Below are 25,474 nucleotides of genomic sequence, written 5' to 3'. Positions count from 1 at the left end.
CAAGTTGCAGCTACAACCAGCGAATATTTAGTTGCTTCGCTTATCGCTAAAATGTCACAAATCTATTTTTGAGGTCTGTTGTTCTCCAGTTCACTCCATTGCTCTAGCGGGTATCTTAAATAACAAAAAAACAAGGAACATAATAAACAGGTAAGAAACTCCCGAAATACTAGCTCTAAGTACACCCCACATGTCAGGGTGCTAGGTGTTATCCTAGATTCTGAACTCTCCTTTCAGCCCCACATCCAATCACTTTCCAAAGCTTGCCGCCTCAACCTCCGCAACATCTCTAAACTACGTCCCTTTCTAACCAATGAAACCACAAAGCTCCTGATTCACTCTCTGGTTATCTCTCGCCTTGACTACTGCAACTCACTCCTCATTGGCTTACCTTTAAATAGACTATCCCCCCTTCAGTCCATCATGAATGCTGCTGCCAGACTCATCCACCTTACAAACCGCTCAGTGTCTGCTACCCCTCTCTGCCAATCCCTCCATTGGCTACCACTCGCCCAACGAATTAAATTCAAAATACTAACAATAAGTTACAAAGCCATCCACAACTCTGCCCCCAGCTACATCACTAACCTAGTCTCAAAATACCAACCTAATCGCCATCTCCGTTCCTCCCAAGACCTCCTGCTCTCTAGCTCCCACATCACCTCCTCCCATATCCGCCTCCAGCACTTCTCCCGAGCCTCGCCCATCCTCTGGAATTCCCTACCCCAATCTGTCAGACTGTCTCCAACTTTATCCACTTTTAGGCGATCCCTGAAAACTTTCCTCTTCAGAGAAGCCTATCCTGCCTCCATCTAACAACTCCACTATTTTCTCCATTAGCTCATCCCCCACAGCTATTACCCTTTTGTATAACTTGACCCTCCCTCCTAGATTGTAAGCTCTAACGAGCAGGGCCCTCTGATTCCTCCTGTATTGAATTGTATTGTACTTGTACTGTCTGCCCTAATGTTGTAAAGCGCTGCGTAAACTGTCGGCGCTATATAAATCCTGTATAATAATAATAAAAGTAGATTGTTATTAAACCACATTATAACATTGTATATCTGAAGATCATCACAGATACAATTACATACTACATTGGGTATTAAGTGGCTTAAATAACTCATAATCACAAATTAAATGCATGGCTGATTAAAAGGCAATTAATACGATGTAAATAGGGGGGCAGGAGGCGGAGCCTAGCGGAGCAGACATGCATTGTTAGAGCTCCACACTGCTGAGGAGAGAAGAGAAGGACAAAGCGGAGCCTGCAGGCTCAAAAGGTATCCATTTGAACCTTTTTGCCCCAGGGAACAAACTGTGAAAGTTTGGGCAGGAAATATGGTACTGGGAGGAAACCGTGGCAGAAATAAAAATCACCTCACAAAGAGCTCACAGGCACTCACTGCAGCTGAAGCAGCTCCAGTCACCTCACAAGATACAGCATCAGGGCTCTCTCACAGACAGAAAATGTCACAGCAAGACTCTCCATTTGAGTCAGATACAGAACAAATCCTCTCACAAACTTCTCCACAAGCCTCCTCAGTATCCCCAGTAATATTATTACAATTTGAAAAGATGCTTCATAAGGCTTTAAAACAAACCTCAGACCAAATAACAAAAAGCCTAACCAAAGAAATAAGAGAGCTGGGAAACCGCACCGCAGCCTTAGAAATAAAAATGGATGAAATTGAAATTACAACCCAAGAAAATATAACAGAATTGGAACAATTAAAAAAAGAGAATTTAATACTTCAAACTAAGCTCGAAGATTACGAAAATAGAGCCAGACGTTCAAACTTACGCATAAGGGGAATACCTGAAACTGTGACAGACCTGCAATCTACTATTACTGCTCTATTACAAGAACTAAAGCCAGATATCCCTATTGAACGTTTAGAACTGGACAGAGTACACAGAGCCCTCACAGCCAAAAAGAAAGATGGACCCCCACGTGATATAATCACAAAATTTCATTATTACAGAACGAAAGAACAAATACTAATTGCTGCAAGAGAAAAAAAGGAACTTAATTTTCAAGGACACAATTATCAAATTTTTGCTGACCTATCCCAACTTTCTATTACTAAAAGACGATCCATGAAACCCCAACTAATGGAACTGCAACGCCACAACATTATGTATCAATGGGGCTTCCCCTTTTCAGTCAGATTGCCACATCATCCATGGACCAAGAAGATTCAATGGACTGACATCCTAATTCCTGATATCTCTTCATTTATTATACTAAGAGATGGTTCTCTATAAAAAACCTGTATTTATAACTGAATGTAACTGCATTCTGATAGTCACACACTGTGTGGGATCATGTTACATTCCAGTTATATTTCTTATTACTTCTGATTCATATAGCCTTAGAATATATAAGTGAAATAAGGAAATTCTTGTTCAGTTATATATTATCAGGTAATAACAATAGATTTATTACTTTTTAGGACAAATATGTTCAATAATCCAGAAGTAATGGAAGCTTTTTCTTTCTTTTCTTAAAACAAATATATTATTACCTAACTAGTTCCTAGAATTATGTTTTTGTTTATTCTAATCTGAAGCAATACAACCTCAATTTTATGAGTTAACATATCTAAACAGTTACGTATGAATAAAATATGTTATTGTTTACTCTAAAAGGGTTAAAATCCCAAAATAATTCAAACTATCTTCATCAATACCAAAGTTATTAACAGTACCTATCTAACTGAATTATTTAGCCTAGGGCAAGACTAACCATATACAACCACCCTGGAATAAATAATTTCAACAAAAACTATATTCTGCACTCCAATTAATGAAACATCATTTTGATGTCTTTTGACATAGCACTTCTCTCCTGTAAGCGGAAGATCCGTGTACCCCCATTAGCCCTCCTCATTCTCCCAACCATATTATGTGGGAGTGTGACGAAGGCACTTATTCCCCTGAGAGAGATATTTATTCTCTTTCACGGGTAAATTGTGATTACTTGCAAAAAATAATTTATACAATGTATCATCTAATCTCATATGTTTTTTGTTTACTCTTTACTCCAGAATTCACTGGTTTCTTTTCTATCTATTCATCTCTTCAGTCCACACAGGTTGATCTGCGCAGTCAGCTCTGCATAACAAAAAGTAAGTCAAAACTATTTGATCTATTGCCATGGCACCACTGAATATACTTTCCCTGAATGTTCAGGGAATAAATATCCCTCAAAAAAGGACCAAAGCCTTCCGTACTTTCCATAACAAGAAGGCTCACATAGTATGCCTCCAAGAAACACACTTCACCAAAGATTCTACTCCAAAATATATTTCTCCTTTTTATCAACAAATTTACACGGCTTCTGCCTGTACCAAGCAAAGGGGAACTCTAATTGCATTTCACCGATCCACACCATTCACCTTATCATCAGAAATTAAAGACCCAGAAGGTAGATACCTGATACTCATGGGTCATATAATGGATACAGCAATCACGGTGATTTCCTACTACGCTCCTAACAAACAACCTACACCATTCCTCTCACATATATTACAAGTGATTAATACACACAAAATAGGAACAGTGATAATGTGTGGGGATTCGAACCAGGTCCTCCTCCCATTTCTAGATAAATCACCTTTTACACCATCCAAAATAACCTCTAGATTACCTTTTTCTCAACTTCTTTCCAAATACAATCTGGTAGATTCATGGAGAGAAAGTAACCCAATGAAAAAGAAATTCACTTATTTCTCGCACCCTCATCAAACCTTCACCAGAATAGATCATATTTTTCTAACAATAGGAATGATACCAGAAATTATTGCATCAGATATAATTCCGATTCCGTGGTCTGACCATAATGCAGTATACACTACTATAGCCTCAGCCATACCAAAAGCGCATGACCCAACGTGGTACTTACCGGACATAATGCTCAAACACCCACTACATCAGATGGCCATTGAACAAGCTTTAAAGGAATATATATCAATTAATAATACAACAGACATCTCCCCAATAACACTGTGGGAAGCTCATAAGCCTGTCTTGCGTGGTACAATACAAAGACAAATGGCACTATTTAAACGGGAACGCAAAAATCTAGCAAAAAAACTAGAACTCAATTTTAATGCAGCCTACATATCATTTCAAGATAATCCATCTCAGAGTACAAAATCTCATCTGGAAAAATCTAGATTGGAATATGATCTATTTCTCACTGAGTCAGTTGATAAATCCCTCAAACGCTCCAAACACAATTTCTACATGAATACAAACAAACCAGGTACATATTTGGCTCGGGCATTAAATTCAACTAACAAATCTTTCAAACCAATACGTTTGAAATTATCAAAAAATGTTTACACTTGTAATCCAGTTAAAATAGTCCATAAATTTCACTCACATCTCGCAACTTTATACAAGACAAACAATGAATTTAATCCTACAGAGGCTGAATCCTTCTTCTCAAAAATAACCTTACCTGAGTTATCTCAGAATCAAAAAAGCAGTTTGGATGAGCCTATAACTATAGATGAAGTTGCTAACGCCATAAAAGACCTAAAACTTAACAAAAGACCAGGCCCAGACGGCTACTCGGCTTTATACTATAAAACCTTCTCAGAAATACTCTCTCCCATTCTCACTGAAACTTTTAACAAACTTCTAGATGGACATTCTTTTCGGCAAGAAACACTAATGGCAATTGTTTGTATGATCCCAAAACCCCTTTCTGATGATACTTCCTGTGTGAATTATCGGCCTATCTCTCTGTTAAACCTCGATATTAAATTATTAGCAAAAATAATAGCAAAACGCCTCAATAGCATTATAGGAAAATTAATACATAGAGATCAAGTAGGCTTCATGCCAAATAGACAGGCAGGCGATAATATACGCAGGGCAGTGTTATTGGCACATATTGCTAAAAAACGGAAAATCCCTTTATGTTTTCTATCTCTCGATATTAAGAGGGCATTTGACACAGTATCCTGGCAATATATGCAATATTCATTACAAAAATGGGGTTTTGGACCCCACTTTTTAACATGGATCAAAGCATTATATAATAAACCCAAAGCCTATATAAAATATGCTGGATACAAATCTGAAGCCTTTGATATCGAAAGAGGTACCCGACAGGGTTGCCCATTATCTCCCTTATTATTTGCCCTTATACTCGAACCCATGGCCCAATACATCAGAACAAACCAAACTATAACTGGCATTGAAGTAGGAGGTATTACACACAAATTATGTATATTTGCAGACGATATATTACTTTTTCTATCATCACCACAGGTCTCTGGTCCTAACTTAATACCAGCTCTTGATGGGTTTGCAGCCCTATCCGGCCTTATGATTAATCCTAAGAAATGCCTAGTGCTTAATATTTCACTCACAAACCTGGAATTGATCCCGGCTAGGGCTGCACTCCCATTCACATGGGCAGAAAAATCAATCCCATATCTTGGAATTCATTTAACAGCATCTCATTCTGACTTATTCTCAACCAATTATCCTCCTGTATTAAGACAGATCACAAATCTAATAAAACAATGGTCACAACTTCCTTTATCCTGGATAGGGAAGATTAATGCAATCAAAATGACTATTCTACCCAAATTGCTTTATCTATTCAGAGTCCTCCCTATTCCAATTCCTTCCTATTTTTTGAGAATAGTACAAAAAAGAGCAACTTCGTTTATATGGGGCTCTTCTAAACCACGTATACCTATACACACACTACATCTTCCCAAAAATAAAGGAGGCCTGGGATACCCTAATTTTACTAACTACTACAGAGCAGCACATTTGGCCAGTCTGTCCAAATACCATGCAAAACAGGAAATCCCATTATGGGTATTTATAGAGGCTTCAGAAAATGACCCTCTATCAATATCAAATTTATTATGGCTTGATCCTAAAGACCGCTTTAAAATTCATAATCCCATAACTAAACACTTCTTATCTCTCTGGGATAAACTAAAAACCAAATATCAGTTACAATCTCCACACAATCCTCTCCTTTCTTTTATCAGAAATCCGGCCTTTTATCCGGCATGGATCTACCCAAATTCTTTTAAAGCTTGGACAACATCAGGCATTCAGACACTAAATGACTTCATAGCATCTAAATCATTCCTTTCATTCCCATCGCTTAGAGAAAAATATGATCTACCAAACTCTGAGATATTTAGATATCTCCAAATCAAAAATTTCTATACACCATTCCTAAAGGGGGATACACCATTATCCCAATTATCCATTTTCGAATCAATCTGTACAAAAGATCCATTTGCTAAAGGTACAATTTCATCACTTTATAATCAATTATATGGAGTAGCAAATCTTAATAGACCCTCTTACGTTCAGAGGTGGGAGGAGGACCTGGGACGAACTTTAGAAGACACGGACTGGTCTAACATATGGCTCACATCTAAGTCATCTTCACCCAACATCTTAGCACTGGAGACAAATTATAAAGTCCTAACTCGCTGGTACCTTGTACCCGCTAGAGTGGCAAAATATTCACCTAATACCTCAGCTCTTTGTTTTCGAGGATGCCCAGAAATAGGCACATATTTACACATATGGTGGACGTGCCCAGTAATCCAAACCTTCTGGAAGGAAGTCTTCGTGATTGCATCTAAAATATTTAAAAAAATAATACAACCAGATCCATATTTAACTTTACTTAATCTAAAACCGGAATGGTTAACACTCTCTCAATTCAAACTTATGATCCAACTAATAACGGCTGCAAAACAAACAGTGGCCAAGGCATGGAAATCTCCTACATTGGTACTAGCAGAAACAATTCATAGAATGAATAATACAATGTCCCATGCTAAGATGGTAGCCATCGATCAAAATCAAATTCCAAAATTTGAAAAACTTTGGCATCCTTGGATAAAACAACAGTTCCTGTCAAACTTCAATGACTCTGTCCTGTTGCCATGGTAACAGATTAAATGACTTACAGAGAAACCCATTCTAAGGCTTCAAAGAGAACTAAAAAGAATAATAAACTGACGAGCGGGACAACCTTGTGGACCATACCTCTACCTTTCAACCCTTTTTCTTCTTTCTCTTTCCTTTTCTCCACCTTACGATTAAAGCTCATTATCAGAATTTATTTGACCTATATACACTCTACTTGTAAACAATATGTATAGTAGGTATAAATCATTTAAATACCTACAAAAGTAACTAAGGAAATGATATATATCTTTAATTTAGGTTTACGTGAACCCAATGTTTAATATTTGAAATTTCATGATATTTACCTATATAAACCCTACTGTAAAACAATGAGCTTACTTTATAGATCCTTGTAAACTTACTTTATGTATCTTTATAACATTGTATACTCAATAAACTTCTTTTGACAAGGAAAAAAAAAAAAAAAAAAAAAAAAAAAGGCAATTAATACAGGGCAAAAATGACAGCATAGCAACATATTTTGATGCTTGCATATTCCATAAATTTAAGAGATAAATTGAAATGGTCCATTTTATGTCCTGTCATTAATATGTCTGAAGGGAGAATTTTGTACTTCTACTTCTTTTCATACTGTAGTACTGTACAGTATTTAGAATAAGCATTTAAGCCATAAAATGCCTTTTATGCTTCCATTCCAGAAATATTGTACACATTGCTTAACAATAAGTGAGTATAAGTTACCTTTAGAAGCTACAAGTTTGCTATAAATTACCATGTGCCATTATACTTTATAATGAGTATATAGAAAAATTCCAAACACATACTATAAGACTATGGTGATAAAAAAAATAAAAAAAAAGATATTTAAATGGCCAGGCAATTTTGTATCTATTGGCAGACATCTTGGTAGCTATAAGCAAATGTACCATTTTCCTTCACTTGACCCCAACCCTCTGCCACCATACAGGTTTTATAGTACGTCTCACTGACCAATAAAGAGGCAGAGTGAGGTAAAGATAAGTTTGAATTTTACAAGAAAAAAAAAGATTTAAATGTAAATCCTACTGTCTATATCTATGAATCTAAACATACCTTTGACATGTGGTTTATGCATTCCTTCAGCATTTATCCAGTCTGAATTGCTCAAGTTTGTGACATTTATATTGTATAATGATATTGTATTTTAAAAATGATTATCCTAATCATACAATACAGGACAGAAGCTGTGTATTCATAAATGCTGGGTTATAGGCTTGTACCTTCAGGTGACAGGACACTAGCAAAGCTCAGTCCTCAATTTTTTGCTAGTGTCCTAAGGAGAAATCACTCTTGTCTTAACTAGTTTATTATTTTATCTTTGGATTCCTCAATAAACTCTTCAGTCAACTCCTCCCTGTCTTCTAAACACCACAATAGAAGCTGCACATTTAGATAGGTGCAACCTTGGGAACCACTTGCGGACTTCACGCTATGTGGACAGCCTGTAATATATGCTTCAGGCACTGGATCCTGCACAGGTACTCATCTTGGTACTTAGTGTGATTCATAACTATAAAATCCAGACCCTGAAGACCCCATCAGGAGTATGCCCACCATGACGGGTGAAGCCTAGACCCTATATAGGGACCAGCATCATGGACGAGTAAAATAAGGTTACCCTTGTATCTCTGTTACTGTAAAAACTGGGGTTTGTTTTCCCTTTACAGTGCAAGCTTTTCAAAAGCTTTTGGGGCTAAAATTAAATCTAAATCATCTAAAATGTAAAATTAAATCACTTGGAGCTCAGAGTCTGGATAACCAGGTGTTACATCATACAGTCACACACTTTACCACCACTTCCACCTACAGCCCTTTATATGGTACTCAGATGCTTCATCCCACCCTTTTGCCATGAAGACTTTGCCACAGTATGGTCTACACCTGACTAGCCAAGTTCTCCTTCTGGGCATGCTTACCCTATATTCTGCAACCCACTTCGTGAGAACCCCACAGAGGATTATCCTTACCTATAGCTATGAAGGAAACCATGGCAAAAACTCAGGCAAACATTCCCTCTGCTGCAGGGCTGCACAACATTTAACTTTAGATTGACGATGCTTCCCTTGCACCGAAGCAGGATCAGATTTTAACACCTGTTTTATTCTATTTTTAGACACACAAGCGTTTAACCTGACAAAGCAGATTTTTCAGCAACCATGTCACAATTTTTCAAACAACTAATATCTTTATCACAGCTGCAAAGCCCCAAAACACCTCTGCCCAAGTCAGATCCTGATATGCATGGCCTTGATAAAGCGGACATATAAGCAAATAAAGAGTCCCTGGAAGTGATTTTTGGGAAGGCTGCAGAATATTTCTCTCCCCCACACTCACTCCCCTTTGGGTACAAATAGATCTTCAAAATCTAAAAAGACAGTCCTTATTCATGAACAAATAGAATTGGAAATTATTAACAACCGGGTCCCTCCAGAGAAGATTTTCACTTCAAAAATTATTGCTGAGCTCTATCCAGTGGAACAACAGTTCTCCATTAAATGATCTGTTCCAGTAATAGTTCATGTTTCAGTGCTAAACAAACAACTCACTGTACCAATTGAAGATGTTATTTCATTCAAATAATCTGCAGATAGGAAGTTTGAGACACTTATAAAGGCTTTCAATACTTTTGAAGGCCCAGCCCTGTATCAAACTGCAGCTAACTGGACTAGGGCAATGAGCAACCAACATTATACTGTATTCCAAGACTGTGTCTTATCAGAGTAATTAAAGCAATCAATTAGCTTCTGCCTTCCCGTTTAGTGTGGATGCCCTAGAACAGTGATGGCGAACCATGGCACCCCAGATGTTTTGGAACTACATTTCCCATGATGCTCAACTACACTGCAGAGCACAAGAGCATCATGGGAAATGTAGTTCCAAACATCTGGGGTGCTAAGGTTAGCCATCACTGACCTAGAACATGTGATGAAACAGGGGAAACAGAATAGCCCTAATCTCCATTCATATGCACAGAATCGAAAGCTGCCCGTGAAAAATGCCTCCCATGTATGCCTTTTGAAGACGTATTTTAGGCAAGTTGTCGACATCTTGACAAATTCATTAAAAGTTCACCTTTCCTAACATGTTACATGGTACACCCATATTCAGGGGTACAAGCAGACAGCTTACACAGACAGTTTGCAGGAGTCCTGCTTTGCACCCACAATCTGCTGATCATGCATGCAATGCTTTGCAGGCTCCTAGTAAAAAAAAATAATAAACACACATTTTTTTACCGGCAAAAAGATATGCATGTATTATTTTTTTTTTTTTACAAAGGTGAACGTATCCTTTAAAAATGTCACATGGGGGCAGGGTTCCCCACAGTGGAAGATTCTAAAACCCCCTTCTCTGATGTGTGTATTTCTTCAAGACCCAAAGCACCCAATTGCTCTTTCCAGGCTTCAACTTCAAAACCTAAGTTGAGCCCTTCCCTTCAGTGTAATGCCCCGTACACACGGTCGGACTTTGTTCGGACATTCCGACAACAAAATCCTAGGATTTTTTCCGACGGATGTTGGCTCAAACTTGTTTTGCCTACACACGGTCGCACAAAGTTGTTGGAATTTCCGATCGCCAACAACGCGGTGACGTACACCACGTACGACGAGACTAGAAAAGGCCGGTTCAGAACCAAGCGCGGCACCCTTTGGGCTCCTTTTGCTAATCTCGTGTTAGTAAAAGTTTGGTGAGAGACGATTCACGCTTTTTCAGACTCGTGGCTTTCAGATCGTTTTCTGCCATTCAGTTTGTGCTTGTGGGTTTGTATCTGCTCTTCAGTGCGTGCAGTCAGTTCGTATCGGAGTTTTCTGTGCGATCTTGCCCGCTCGTTGCTGTTTTTTAGGTCGCTCTTCACAGGCCTTGCTGTTCTTCAGTGCGTTCTGTTACTTCGTTCTGAGCAGCCGACCGTTTTCTAGCCATGTTTCGTATGCGTACTCCTCGTAGAGTTCGTGCTGTGCGGGGGCTTGGTGTTGGGGTCCTGACCTTGGCACAAGTCCAGACCATGAACAGGGTGGGGAGGAGTTCATGGACCAAGAATTGGTTGCTTCAGCGTGACCAGTTCTCTCATATGCCTTTGCTCCGTGAGATCCGTGAGAATAATCCTGATGATTTCAGGAACTTTCTCAGGATGACGGACCCCGTGTTTCACCGTCTGTTGGCTTCGCTGACCCCCTATATCAGCAGGCAGGATACCTGCATGAGGCAAGCCATCACTCCGGAGCAGAGGTTGGTCGCTACCTTGCGGTATTTGGCCACAGGGAGAAGTCTACAGGACTTAAAGTTCTCGACAGGCATCTCCCCCCAGGCTCTGGGGATCATTATCCCAGAGACCTGTTCTGCCATCATCCAGGTCCTGCAGAAGGAGTATATGAAGGTAAGATTTTTATCCTTTTATATCACATTTTATTGTATTGAATGTTTGATAATATATTGTATTTCTTCCCTCATTCCCTAATTACCATGATTGTAATATGCTGTGAATGTCCCCTTTGTCCTCATGCATGCTGGATTTTTATGTAATTATTATTTTAGGTCCTTCATACATATTTGCCCTTCAATAACCTCTCCAGCATGGTGTCTCCTGCCCTATATTCACCTCATGTAGTCACTTAACAATGTATTTTATCAGCTCTATAGTAGTGCTTTACCCCAAACACCCCCTAAAATGTTTGGAAATGTGATTTTTGATTTCAATTCAGACAGAGTGCCAGAGGGGTTTTTTTGTGGTGTCCCCCAATATTTTTTAACCCTCCCTCCCACAACTGCTAAGTCAGCTGATCCCAATTCTCTATCCTCAATCATCTATCTGCTGACTTTGCCAAACCCATACACACTATACCCACCTCTTTACTGGTCAGATGTATGGATGAATTCCCCAAAGCATGTAGTGCAAGGGCCTGCCTGTATACTTTCCAATGGTACTGTTTAAAGTTTTGTTATTATATTATTATCTTGATAGGTAATAGCAGAATGTCCAAATGTCCTCAAATGTGTACTGTGTGTATTTATATCTTTGTATTATGACACTTCTTACCTGTCCAGTGGGCTGCCAATAGTGTAACTAAGGAGGGTCTGTTACAAGTAATACCCATTATTTAGGCATTCATCTCTCAATGAAGTGAAGAGGGTTACCTGTCCAAGAGTCCCCCCCCCCTATAATGTTAGAAATGGCCCATGAGAGGGGGGGAGGGGGAATATGATAGGTGTACCTTATACTTTGGCCTTGTTAAATTCCCCTTAGTAAATGCTATCTGGAGGTTGCCCCATAATGTTTGTGTCTAATCTGCTTGCCATGTATCTTTGAAAAAATATTAATGTTTATTGTTTTTTCCTCAACAGTTTCCTTCAACGCCAGAGGAATGGCAGACTGTGGCCTCCCACTTTGCCCAGCGGTGGGACTTTCCTAACTGCGGAGGGGCAATTGATGGGAAACACGTCCACATCGTCCCACCACCCAACTCGGGGTCGTACTATTATAATTACATAGGGTTTAATAGTATAGTGATGTTGGCGGTGGTGTCGGCTAATTACGAGTTCTTGTATGTGGACGTGGGGAAGAATGGCCGGATGTCCGATGGTGGAGTGATCGCCCAGACGGAGTTCTACAGGCGTCTCCAGAATGGCAGCTTGGACTTGCCACCTCCAGAGGACAATGTTGAAGGTCTCCCATTTGTGTTCGTTGCTGATGAAGCATTTGCGCTGGGGGACCACCTGATGCGGCCATTCCCGATGAGGACCCTCACCCCGGAACAGAGGGTTTTTAATTACCAGCTGGCCAGAGCCCGAAGAGTGGTGGAGAACACATTTGGAATCCTGGCCAGCCGGTTCCGATTATTTCTGACACCCATCCATATGGCAGAGTATAAACTGAACCATATAATACTTGCCTGCTGTGTTCTCCATAATTTTTTAAGAAAACATTCAGCCAACTATGCTGGCTCAGTTGGGCCTGAGGCCGGAATCCACTAATCCATCAACACTGACGGCGCTTGAAAGTGGCCGTCCTGGCTTGCCCTCCCTGAATGCCTGTGATGTTCGGTTACGCTACCTGGAGTTCTTTGCGGGTAGGGGGGCTATCAATATGCCAGACAAACTGTGACACCTTTTTCAAATAAAAAACAACCAAAAGAAATTCTTTGTGGACATTTACTGCTTGTGTTTGTTTTAGCTGACCCTGACAGAAATGTGTTGAATGCAGAAAATGTCGTGATTGGGTAACCTTATAAAAAACAGTGTTGGCTGGTACTTCCTAAATGCCAAAACACATTTCACTACAAGTGCACTTGCAACTGCACTGAACCTGCACTTGTAGTGCAAAGTGTATTTGCCCTTAGGAAATAACCCCCATTTTTGCCTAAAACAGCAATTACATCACCCCAAAAGTGTTGTAGTGTTGAGACAATAATCCACACATTCTTGAGTAAGGCACTTTTTTATACCTGCACAATCACATGTGCATTTCCCAAAGGTTTTTAAAACAAACCAACATGTTTGTTGTATAACAATGTTTGCAGCAGCATTATCAAAAATCGAAATATACATTTCGGATAAAACAGGCCTGTGTAAAACCAACAAGAAAGCCAAAAAACTTGAACTTACAAAGTTCACATATGGTAAAACCTGAAGGCTATATCAGACATCAGTATTTAGGAACTGGGTTTGATATAGCGTTCAGATGGGGGGAAATCACCCCTGGAAATGCCAAATTTGGAAGATGCACACCAATTTACGAATGTCAACATGTGCTATCTGCCATCAGGGGGGATCAAGGGACGTGTTTTGGGGGAGCAAGCCCTTCCTCAATGCGACTTTATAATTGAGGAAGGGGTTGCACCCCCAAAACGCGTCCATTGATCTCCCGTGATGGCAGATAGCACATGTTGGCACACTGTGTGCATCCTCCAAATTTGGCTTTTCTAAACATTGTAAAAATTTTCGTAAGATAAAACAGGTGATTTTGTGGGGTTTAAATTCACCCCAAAACATCAATGATGTTATTATTTTTTTTAATAACATCACTGATTTGTTGCTGGATGTTTTGCAATTGGAGATTACACCCCATGATCTCCCCGATCAGTATCTGGGCACTTTCAGATGTAAAGCGTTCTGGATCACGATCACCTAAAAAGAGATAAAGAACAAAAAAAAAGTCTCAAAAATCTGCCAACATCCATCTCTTTTACCTGAGCCTGTGGTCGCAGACACTCACCTGTTGTGGTGCCAATCTCCACCACATCTTCTTCTTCCTCCTGCTCTTCTTCTTGTGTTGGTATTTCCCCTTCTTCCAGAGGGGGGGTCTCTGGTCTCCTGGGATGAGGGGTGTCCTCCGAGTCTTTTCTTCCCTATGTAAAACAAAAATGGTATACTTAGCACACAGATATTTGATGGCAGAACTAGAAATAGGAAACATTGCTTGGAAGTGGGGTACAATTGTCTATTTTAGCCGAGTTCCAAGATGTATATTTTTTAGTGTCCTTTGTCAAGCTGCAATACTTTACCTGTTTGGTAGAAGCTTCACAGATGGAGACCCCCCTATAGTATACACTGGAGCACCTGTGTGCCCCCCCTAATAAAAATGGTGTTCTGGGGTCCCACACTAGTGCTCCAGTGTCCAGATGTGAAAACAGCTGCTCAGTGTCCTCTCCTTACACACAATCTAGTTTGCATTTCATTCTAGTAACAAACCCATCTACACAAACAAATATTTGGCATCCAAGTAGGCCCCCAAAAATGTGTGAAAATGCATATGGCCTAAACAATGGTGTTCTAGAGGCCGAAAGAAAAATGTTTGATACGAACGAATAATGGGCCCATGAACATTAAAGTTGACCTTTTTAAACGTTACAATTAATAAAAGCATATGGAGCAGAACGAACGGAATAAAGACAGAAAGAAAAGGAACACAGCACAACTACTTACTTTTTTGCAGCACTCTCCGGATCTTTCAGTACTGCTCTGGCTCTCTCAACTTAAGGTCCGACCACCGTTTCCTGAGCTGATCTTTTGATTTTCGTACCCCGAAATTCCTCTCAAGACTCCTGACCACTTTCGCCATGATCTTGGCCTTTCGGATATTGGGGTTGGGGTAAGGCCCATACTTTCCGTCATAGTCGGACTTCTTCATGATGTCGACCATCTCCAACATCTCCCCAAACAACATATTTGTGGCCTTAAAACGTCTCCTTCTGGATCGGGACGTGCCTGGATCCAGGCTTTCCTCCTCCTCCTCCTCGTTGCTATAATTAGCACGCACCTGCTGTAACTCCGCCATGTGCTCTTCACCCACTGCGCCGAACGAAAAGGGGCGGGGAATACACTAGAAAGAACGTCAGGGGCGGGCGGAGTTACACGCATGCGCAGTGTGTATAAAGCGTTGACACCCAAGATCTACATACTCTACATGTCTACATACTTCAATTTATCCACTGCATCAATGTTTTCTGTGCTTTGCAAGTCAAGAATACCATTTCTCGTTTGTCACATTGCCTTTTGGCCTTTATACCTCATTATAATTTCCTTTGAGGCTGTTCCATTCACTCAGTTCCATTCAAGTACGCTCCAGCACAACATCTTGTTGACGTGGAACAAACATGCCCCTTTCCCTTGATTCACCCATACTCCTGTCCTGCCAAGCAAGGAATTCTATAGCTTGGTGGATCTCCAGCCCAGCCTTAACAGGGAAGTCCTACCTTCCATATCACTGGAAAGTGATAACAAGAAATGTGAGTCTTTCAGGCTGGGGAGGAGTGTTCCAGTCCCTCACATTCCAGGGAATCTGGTTACTGATGGAAACCAAGCTCCACATCAACACTTTTGAGCTCAGAGCAATCAAACTGGTTCTGCAGCACTGGACCCCCTTCTCAGTCACTCACAGCATGGCATGCTAAAAGCAAGAAAATCAATTTCCAGAAAGATCTATTGTTGTACCTGGAAATGCAACTTTGTCTGGTGTGAACAAGGTGTTTCTAGAATTAGGCCCCCTTTGCTTCCTGGGACCTCAACAATATTTACTCTGCTCTACAGAAAGTACCCTTTGAAACCATCAGGGAGATTCATTTAGATGACCTTTGCCACAAAGTGGCCTTTCTGGTCTCCATCACATCAGTCAGACATTTTTCGGATTTGGCGTCTCTCCCTTACAAGGAGCCATTCCTCATCCTTCATGAGGACAAGGTAGTCTTATGGCCAAGGCCATTCTTCTTTCCCAAGGTGGTGTCAGACTTTCACTTCAATGAAGACATTGTTCTTCCATCTTTTCCCTTGCTCCAAAGCACACAAAAGAGATTGCTCTTCACTGCCTGGACGCAGTCAAAGATATCACAGCCTACCTCAAAGCAACAGCTTCTATCAGGAAAACTTTCTATTTGTCCTCCCCTCAGGGCCTCAGGCTTGTTTATAAAGTGATCTTTCAGAATAAAAATACATTTCAGTGATGCGATCACATCCACATGTCTGACCACTATCTGATGTCTACTGGTGTTTTTGAAAGTTCTTATTGTTAAGATGGAATTCAAGCCAGAAGCTTTTTTTATTATTAATATTTGGATAGAGTGAAGATGTATTAGATCTATTTTGGAGTTCTTTATCTCTTTTTGTGAAATTTATACCCATTTCCTGTCCTAGAGACACAAAAGGAAGAGAGTAGAAATATCTCCACAGTGAAGCAAAATCCCACCACTAACAGTTGTCACTTGAACAGATGTCATCACTAAAAGATATCCCATCTATAACTTTTCTGGTGAAAGCCATAAAAATCTAGAAAAAAAAGTTTTGCATTTACTGTAAGTGCTAATCCTTAAAAATGAACTAAAGCTACTGTAAGAACAAAACTTGAACATATTGCAGTTCACCAGTCCTTAGATGTGGTGGCTGCATTTATCGCTGTTTTCAGACTAAAAACATTTTCAGTGACTACAGCAAATACCTGTTAATCTTGCCAGAAATGCAGTGCCCTTGTCACTTCTTGTGAGCTGCGTTAGAAGCATAAAAATGTCAACTTCCTTCTGTAAACTACTGATCTCCCCTTTCCCATGTAACAGAGATGAACAAGTATTTGAAGTCCAGTCTCAGTAGTAATAATGGTTCCCTTCATAAATATTGTGGGGGAGTGAGCATAGCTACCCAGGGACAGGAAATTACCATGTGAAAATAAAGTGTAAAATGTCTGAAAAAAAAAACTAATGCAGCCACCACATCTAAAGGCTGGTAAACTGCAATATATATATTTTTTGATTTGGGTTGATATACACTTTAAGTGCAGTAATCCACAGCAACCAATCAATATCCATCTTTTACTGCCTTGACTTCAGCAATGTGATTTCTAACCGGTTGCTAATTAAACAAAGGCAGAAAAATGTATAGGCACAAAAAGCTAATTTTGATCAAAAATATCTATAATGTGCCTATAAACGTTTCTATCTCCTGATATTTACACAGTGAGAAGAATATGTCATTGTATAGATGGTCCTGGAGATGTTTTAGCTTGTTGATTTCACACTCTCAGTTGTCTGTAAAGAACACAGAGGTATAAGCTGATATTGTGTATAAAACATATTCAGAATGCAAAGTAAAGATTAAAAAAGGATACAGGAGTAGAAGTCATTCACAGCTGAAATGCCAGTAATCTCCACTGAGTCCAGATGAAACTTTTCAACTGTTTTACATAAACTCTTCTGTTCATACCTACAAAAAACACACATAAGTGGATAGGTTATACAAAAGTAAATTGTGTATCTCTAATAGCTATACTAAAGAATATGCTTAACCCTTTCATGCCAAAGCCTATTGCTGACATTTGTTGCTTACAAGTTAAAATCTGTATTTTTTTGCTAGAAAATTACTTAGAACCCCAAAACATTATATATATTTTTTTAGCAGAGACCATAGAGAATAAAATGGTGATTGTTGCAACATTTTATGTCACACGGTATTTGCGCAGCGGTCTTTCAAACGCACTTTTTTGGGAAAAAAAGATATTTTGATGAGAAAAAAAAAAACTAAACAGTAAAGTTAACCCAATTTTTTTGTATAATGTGAAAGATGATGTTATGCCGAGTAAATAGATACCTAACATGTCATGCTTTGAAATTGTACACACTCGTGGAATGGCGACAAACTACGGTACCTAAAAATCTCCACAGGCGATGCTTTAAAACAAATTAACGGTTACCAGGTCAGAGCTACAGAGGAGGTCTTTTGCTAGAATTATTGCTCTCGTGGTAACGATTGTGGCAATACTTCACGTGTGATTTGAACACCGTTTACATATCTAAAAGACCCCAAATTCCATCCTTTTAACTTCAAAGCATTCAGATCGCCAAAAACAGACAGCCAAGCAAACCAGAAGTGATGTTGTGAGGTTGCTTCAATGTTTAGACATAGGAGACTGGAACTAAGCCATTACCGGCTTCCTTCCAGTCTCAATCTAGCCAGCGGAAGTGCCGGATCGTGGATTGGGTCTCAAGATGGGACGGGAAGCCCAGGAAGAGCGGAGGAAGGTGGCAGGAGGGGAGGCACATCCCTCCCGCTTCTTCCAGATAACAGCCGAGCGGCTTTTAGCTGCATTGGTTGTTATCCCTAAAGAGCCGACCACTCACTCTAAAAAAGCGGTACCGCAGGCATCATCCCGGTATAAACCCTTCAAGTCAAGGCCCCATATGTGCGTACAGTCGGAGCTAAGGGGTTATGCTTAATGGGATTGGTTTACTAAGGAAAACCAATTATTTGCCATAGTTAACTGCATTTTCATTCAATAGATTTTTATTTTTCCAACAAGGTCCCAATCAAACCAAATCAGGAAAGTCACAGCATGAAAATACAATTTGCAAAAAGTTGAAAAGTCAGCATATTTACAGGTCTAACTCAAAAAACTTCCCAGGATGAGGAGTGGGAGGGGTGAGGTAGCACTGGCTAGGGTTTAACTATTTACAGATTGTAAGGGAACAAGGGGATTTATCTTTAGGACACTTGTAGGGCCTGAGAGTGGCGGGGGGTGGTAGGGGAAAGGGATAGCAGGGGAAGAGGAGGAAATAAGGTGAGTTTGAATTTATGGAGTTGTTTAGTTGTGCAGTAATCTGTTTGAAAAACATCATGTGAGACACAAAAGTGAAAAAATGTTGAAGAGAAGAAGCAGCAGGCATCATTCAAACATCATCTCTTAGAGCCAGCGATTCTGTGAACCGTAAGAACAATCATAGTTCAGCCACTTGATCATTCTTACAGGCGGTGGGAGGGGATATCCACCCCCCGCCAATGCTTCTCCGGGCTCGCCAGTGTGATCGGCGACCTGGAGAAAGCATCCGACGTACGATGATCATAGAAATTTCCGTTGACCAGATGGTCCCAGTCTATGACCATCAGAGGCCGGTGAAAGTAAACAAAGCCAAGCTCTCGGCTGGAAAGAAAAAGATCAGTCTTTTTTTTTTATCTCAATCTTTCCAGCCTGGAGTAGAGATGTGGGGTTTTATAGACCCCACATCTCACCATAAAGAGGACCTGTCACGCATCATTCCTTGTAAAAATTCCTTGTAAAAGGAATAAAAGTGATAAAACAAAAAAAATTAAAAAGAAAATGTAAAAAAAAAAAAAAAAATTAAAGTAAAATAAACAAAAAAAATGTAAAGTGCCCCTGTCCCCGTGTGCTCTTGCACAGAAATGAACGCACACGTAAGTCACGGCCGCATATGTAAACGCCATTCAAATCACACATGTGAGGTATCGCCATGTGCGTTAGAGTGAGAGCAACAATTCTAGCTCTAGACCTCCTCTGTAACTCTAAACTGGTAACCTGTAAAAAAATTTAAAACGTTGTCTATGGAGATTTTTAAGTACCAAAGTTTGGCGCCATTCCACAAGTGTGCGCAATTTTAAAGCGTGACATGTTGGGTATCTATTTACTCGGTGTAACATATTTCACATTATACAAAAAAAATTGGGCTATCTTTACTGTTTTGTTATTTTTTAATGCATTAAACTGTTTTTTTTTTCCAAAAAAAATCAATTGAAAAAAATTTTGCGCAAATGCCTCGTGACATAAAAAGTTGCAACAACCACCATTTTATTCCCTACGGTGTCTGCTAAAAAAACATATAATGTTTGGGGGTTCTGAGTAATTTTCTAGCAAAAAATGATGATATTTACATGTAGGAGAGAAGTGCCAGAATAGGCCTGGTATGGAAGTGGTTAACCGCTTCCCGACCGCCACACGCCGATGTATGTCGGCAGAATGTCACGAGTGCGCAAAAGGGCGTACCATATGTCCCTTGGTTATCCCGGGCTAGTGATGTCGATGTCACAGCGCAATCACAATGAGGAGAGGCAGAACGGGGCGATGCCTATGTAAACAAGGCATTTCCATGTTCTGCTTGGTGACATGACAGGTATCTACTGCTCCCTGTCATCGGGAGTAGTGATCTTTGTCATGTCCTAGGTAGCCCATCCCCCCTACAGTTAGAACACACCGAGGGAACACATTTAACCCCTTAATCACCCCATAGTGTTTAACCCCTTACCTGCCAGTGACATTTACACAGTAAATCAGTGGCTATTTTTTGCTCTGATCACTGTATAATTGACAATGGTCCCAAAATATTGTCAAAAGTGTCCGATCTGTCCACCACAATGTCGCAGTCCTGATAAAAATCATAGATCACCGCTATTACTAATAAAAAAAATTAATAATAAAAATGCCATAAATCTATCCCCTATTTTGGAGACGCTATAACTTTTGCGCAAACCAATCAATATACACTTATTGCGATTTTTTTTACCAAAAATATGTAGAAGAATACATATCGGCATAAAGTGAGAAAGAAGTGTGTTTTTTTATATATTTTTGGGGGATATTTATTATAGCAAAAAGTTAAAAAAAATATTGCTTTTTTTTCAAAATTGACACTCTTTTTGTTTATAGCACAAAAAATAAAAACCGCAGAGGTGATCAAATACCACCAAAGGAAAGCTCTATTTGTGGGGAAAAAAAAGACGTCAATTTTGTTTGGGTACAACGTCGCACGACTACGCAATTGTCAGTGAAAGCAACGCAGTGCCGAAACACAAAAAAATGCTCTGGTCATTAAGGGGGTAAAATCTTCCGGTGATATTAGGTGATATTAACCTCCCTGGCGGTATGATTATGTCAGATTTTAGAAGCTCAATGTGATACATTGTTTTGCATGGAAATTTAGCGTTTTATATTGTAGGCCTGTAATTCTTAGTAATAACACACTTAAATATGCCCAAACGAGTCTAGTAGACATACCGGGTATGATAAAGTTTGAAACACAAAATCATAAAGAACAATATAATAAATAACTATGAATAATTTTTAAAAAATAATAATATAATAATACATTGTATTCAATAATGTAATCAAATCAAATGAAATTTGCTCAGTCGCAGAATTGTCGCCGTCGTCACTTTCAGTGTCTGATGACGAATTTCCCCACTAATTCACTATCGCTGTTTTCTAGCTGGTCTAAAACCGCTTTTGACGTAAAGGGACACTTTTTGGATGCCATGGACTTTCTCAAGTTTCCAGGCAGAAAGAACAGTATATATAATATAAAACTGCAGGCAGGGTACTGGACAAAGCACTAGGGACAAAAGGGAGGTGAAATGATTTGATACAATAATGTAATCTACAGATTGATGTGTTATATATTTTTCACTTTTTTGAATTTGCCGCCGGACTCCGCCCCCTTGAGTCGCTCGCAGGGAACAGAGCCTGGCACAGTGATGAATCAGGCGGAGTGCACAGCCTGTGGACACAGCGGGAGGACATTGCAGGATCCTGGGGACAAGGTAGTTAACTTTACCAGGATACTGCGATGCAATCCTGAGTTTGGCTCGGGGTTACCGCTTTTGCTAATGAAAATTCACCCCGAGCCACACTCGGGAATACCGCTAGGAAGGTTAAAGCTTCAGATTTTTTTACATTAAAATAATAAACATATTATAATTGCCTGCTCTGTGCAGTCACAGAGCTGCAGCTTGGCCCTGCCCCTCTCTCTCCTTATTGGCCAATGCATGAAGATAAAAATCCTTGAGCCTTTAGAGACACTTTAAATTAGTTTGGGGTAAAACTCAGTGGCTTTTTGTTCAACATGGCATCAAAGGGACAGGGAAACCTTTAAACCATGTGGATCTGTTGATATACTGTATTTTAGACCAGTATTGCTGCCAGACATTCTCATCAAATATGGGCAAAGGTACTTTCTGTTTAGCAGCTTCTAAAGCAAGTGAAAGGGTAAAACAGTAGTGTTTTGGAGATCCTGACCGGGACTCAGTAACAGCTCATAAGTAATTTGTAGCTTGTTTCAAGGGCTCAAATAGGGGTTTTAAAGATTCCCATATTTGGTCTTCATTTGTCAGCAAATAGAGTTGGGGAAGAATGGAAGTTTGGTAATTGTTGTAATGTTTGGGAGGTTGTTTGTTGTGAGTACAGTCAACACCAAATATTCCCATTTCAGGGCTTGTTGGCCCACTTTTATTTAAAAAAAAAGTTCAAACAAGGTTCAAACAAAATCAATGACTTTCTCTCACAGGGGTTTTCAGCATTTCCATCCAAAGAAAATACACTTTCAGCCTCCATGCTTATACATGCAGCCCTCCTGGCTTACAATGCAGGGCTGCTCAGGCCTTCCACTTTAGGCCCTGGTCTATCTCCCACAGACCCTTTTCTTGCCAAAACTATCCACATAGATATCAGCCCCTCGCTGCTCTGATCCTCAGGCTTGGGTCTCAGTCTGTTCCAGTGCACATGCACTCCTCTGGTTTCTCCCTTGCACACCTGGATTCCTCGGGAGGGTGGAGCCCAGAACCATGGTCAGGTCATTACTAATAGCACAGCACATACCTGACCAATCAATGTGCTGGTGGTTCACAAAATCTGGACCCAGGATTGGAGATTTCATGGCACCCGATTCTCTAAGAAATCTCCAGGCTCCAGGTCCCAAAGTGGATTTTTCTAAGCATTGAGGAAACTGAAAGTGAGTTTCCTCCCAATTAAGCAAACCCCCTGGAGCCCCTCAACCTACCTGGTTGTGAATTCTGGGTTAACATCACCCTGGCGAGGCATCGCTCTGCTACGCTGTTTGGCATACAAGAATGAGATCACTCCAGGAGTAGAGGATCTGAGGCACTACGAGATTAAAATTGAATTTTCTTTGCAGGAACCATAGTATACATTTTCAAAGAGTCGATAAAATGTTTAAACTTCAGGTATCAAAAGATCCCTCCAGGTGGAAGGTGATAACCCTTTTGTAGGAGTCGAAATGACTTGATACCAGATAAATCTGATAATTAAGAAATTTTAATGAGGCAACATTTGTTCCAGAGACAACATTTTGCAGGATCAGCTAACTGTGGTTTCAACAACAACAGTCAATGTGTGCTAAAATTATTATGTGTCTCGAAATATTATGACAAAGGAAGCATGCATAATAGCTTAGTGATTTGTTTTGTAACTCAGTGTAAAGAACAAAGCTGTCAAAACAGCCACCCTCAGTTATCATTCTCTGAAAAGTAACACATAAAAAAGCATAGTAATGGTATAATCACATCAGTAACTTCTAAATGAATGCACCCTATAGGATTATCAAGGTGATTAACAGAATGCTGTGCTAGGTTTTGCCAGGAATTTGCCCAAAGGCAACAGGAAATAGCTCCTTCAACAATAATGTGTTTTCAGCCAGAAAATATTATAAATAATGTTAATGTCTGTCTTACATTGGTAAGAAGAAAATGTTTTATCATTTTTGTTCTCTGTAATGTTCAGTTCAACATTTGTTTAAATAAGAGGAACAGTGAGTACTAAAACAAGACTTTATTTAGATGACAATGGAGAGGAACATTGCAAATAACATTCTGGAGAAAAATCTAGATTACTACCATTATGTCAGCATTATAAGCCAATCGTTTATGATTAGACATAACACATTCAATAAAAAAATCCACAAACCGGAATTGACTGTCTAAGTTTGTTGATGAATATTATGTACAGTAGTTTCTGGGAAATTCAATCCTTCTGCAGGGAAATGGAATGTGGTAGTGTCTGTGGGACTCCACTGTACGTTTAATGCGTATGTCAAAACAAAATAAAACAAAGCAAATTCGGTACATGCATGTTTCTACTTGCTTTTCCATTTAACCTCTTCGCTGTCAGACCAATTTTTATTTTTTTACACACATTCTATAATGTGCATTTTTGTTCTGAAGATTACTTCTAACCCTAAAACATTATATATTTTGTGAAAGCAGACAATCTGTGGAAAAAAGAAGGCAGTTGCACAATTTTATGTCACATGAAATATGCGCAACTGTTTATCAAACCTAAGGCAAAGAATATAATCCCTATTCCTTTGGAAAATGTCAAAGATGAAATTATGCCAAATAAATACCAAATATGTAATTCCTCATAATTGAATCTGCAAAACAGCGCCAAAGTGTAATACCTTACATTTACATATTGTATGTAAGTGCATCCTGGGTGTACATACTTTTAAGTATAAATGTGCATGGTGAGGGCGAAGGAGTCTATTCATTTTTGTTTCTAATTTATTTTATTAAATGTTATTTATTTTTTAGTTTTACCTAACTAAATTGCTTTTTAAGGGAACTATGTGTTAGCTTTGTGCAGGTGAAAGGGGTCAAACTGTACTTGATCTACTGTTTATCTGGTCACAGTCTGTCAGCATTTGACAGCTGTGAATCTGAAAGTGCACACAGAGCACTACTAGGTTCACACTACGGAGGAGAGATCAGGTGTTGGATATCTACTCCAGTAGCACTGCTCACCATCAATTCTGCCCCATCCAGTTGCCTCTGTGTATTTTGATCCCTAACTAATCTAACAGAGCTCCTCTCCTGGCAATGTGCCCCCCCTTTATACTTACCTGAGCCCAATCCTGATCCAGCTATGTGCATTGGCTGAGACAATGGCTCCCGCTGCTGTCAGTCATAGCCAGTGAGGAGGGAGTGGGGGACAGGGCCGAGCCATGCTCTATGTGTCTCATAAACACACAGAGGTGAGTCAAGAGAAATCACGCACAAGTGCCCCTAGAGCAAGCAGATTGAGAAGAGGAGGATTGGGGCTACTCTGTGCAAAACCATTGCATGGAGCAGGTAAGCATGACATGCTATTTTAACCACTTCAGCCCCGGACCATTTGGCTGGCCAAACACCACAGCACTTTTTGCGATTCGGCACTGCATCGCTTTAACTGACAATTGCGCGGTCGTGCGACGTGGCTTCCAAAAAAAATTGACGTCCTTTTCTTCCCACAAATAGAGCTTTCATTTGGTGGTATTTGATCACCTCTGCGTTTTTTATTTTTTGCGCTATAAACAAAAAAATAGCGACCAAAACTGCAGTGTTTATCCTCATGACACATCCCAGGAAGCACCTCCATGGTTAACAGAGGACAGAATTAAAATTAGACTTGGGAAACTTAACATTAATAAATCACCGGAACCAGATGGCTTGCACCCGAGGGTACTTAGGGAAC

At 39.8% G+C, this 25,474-nt stretch overlaps 1 protein-coding gene across 2 annotated transcripts in view; it reads right to left on the bottom strand.

The window, feature by feature from the left end:
• WDR27 (WD repeat domain 27) overlaps nucleotides 1-25,474 on the bottom strand; it is a 608,839-nt gene that overhangs the window by 330,983 nt on the left and 252,382 nt on the right. For both annotated transcript variants that reach the window (XM_073627863.1, XM_073627864.1), the window contains one exon: nucleotides 17,558-17,652. In XM_073627863.1, the coding sequence (XP_073483964.1) occupies nucleotides 17,558-17,652 (95 nt within the window). The remainder of the gene's footprint in view (nucleotides 1-17,557; nucleotides 17,653-25,474) is intronic.

This window comes from Aquarana catesbeiana, linkage group LG04, assembly GCF_042186555.1.
Source record: "Aquarana catesbeiana isolate 2022-GZ linkage group LG04, ASM4218655v1, whole genome shotgun sequence".
Lineage (NCBI taxonomy): Eukaryota > Metazoa > Chordata > Amphibia > Anura > Ranidae > Aquarana > Aquarana catesbeiana.
This window is presented reverse-complemented; position numbering and strand designations above follow the sequence as displayed.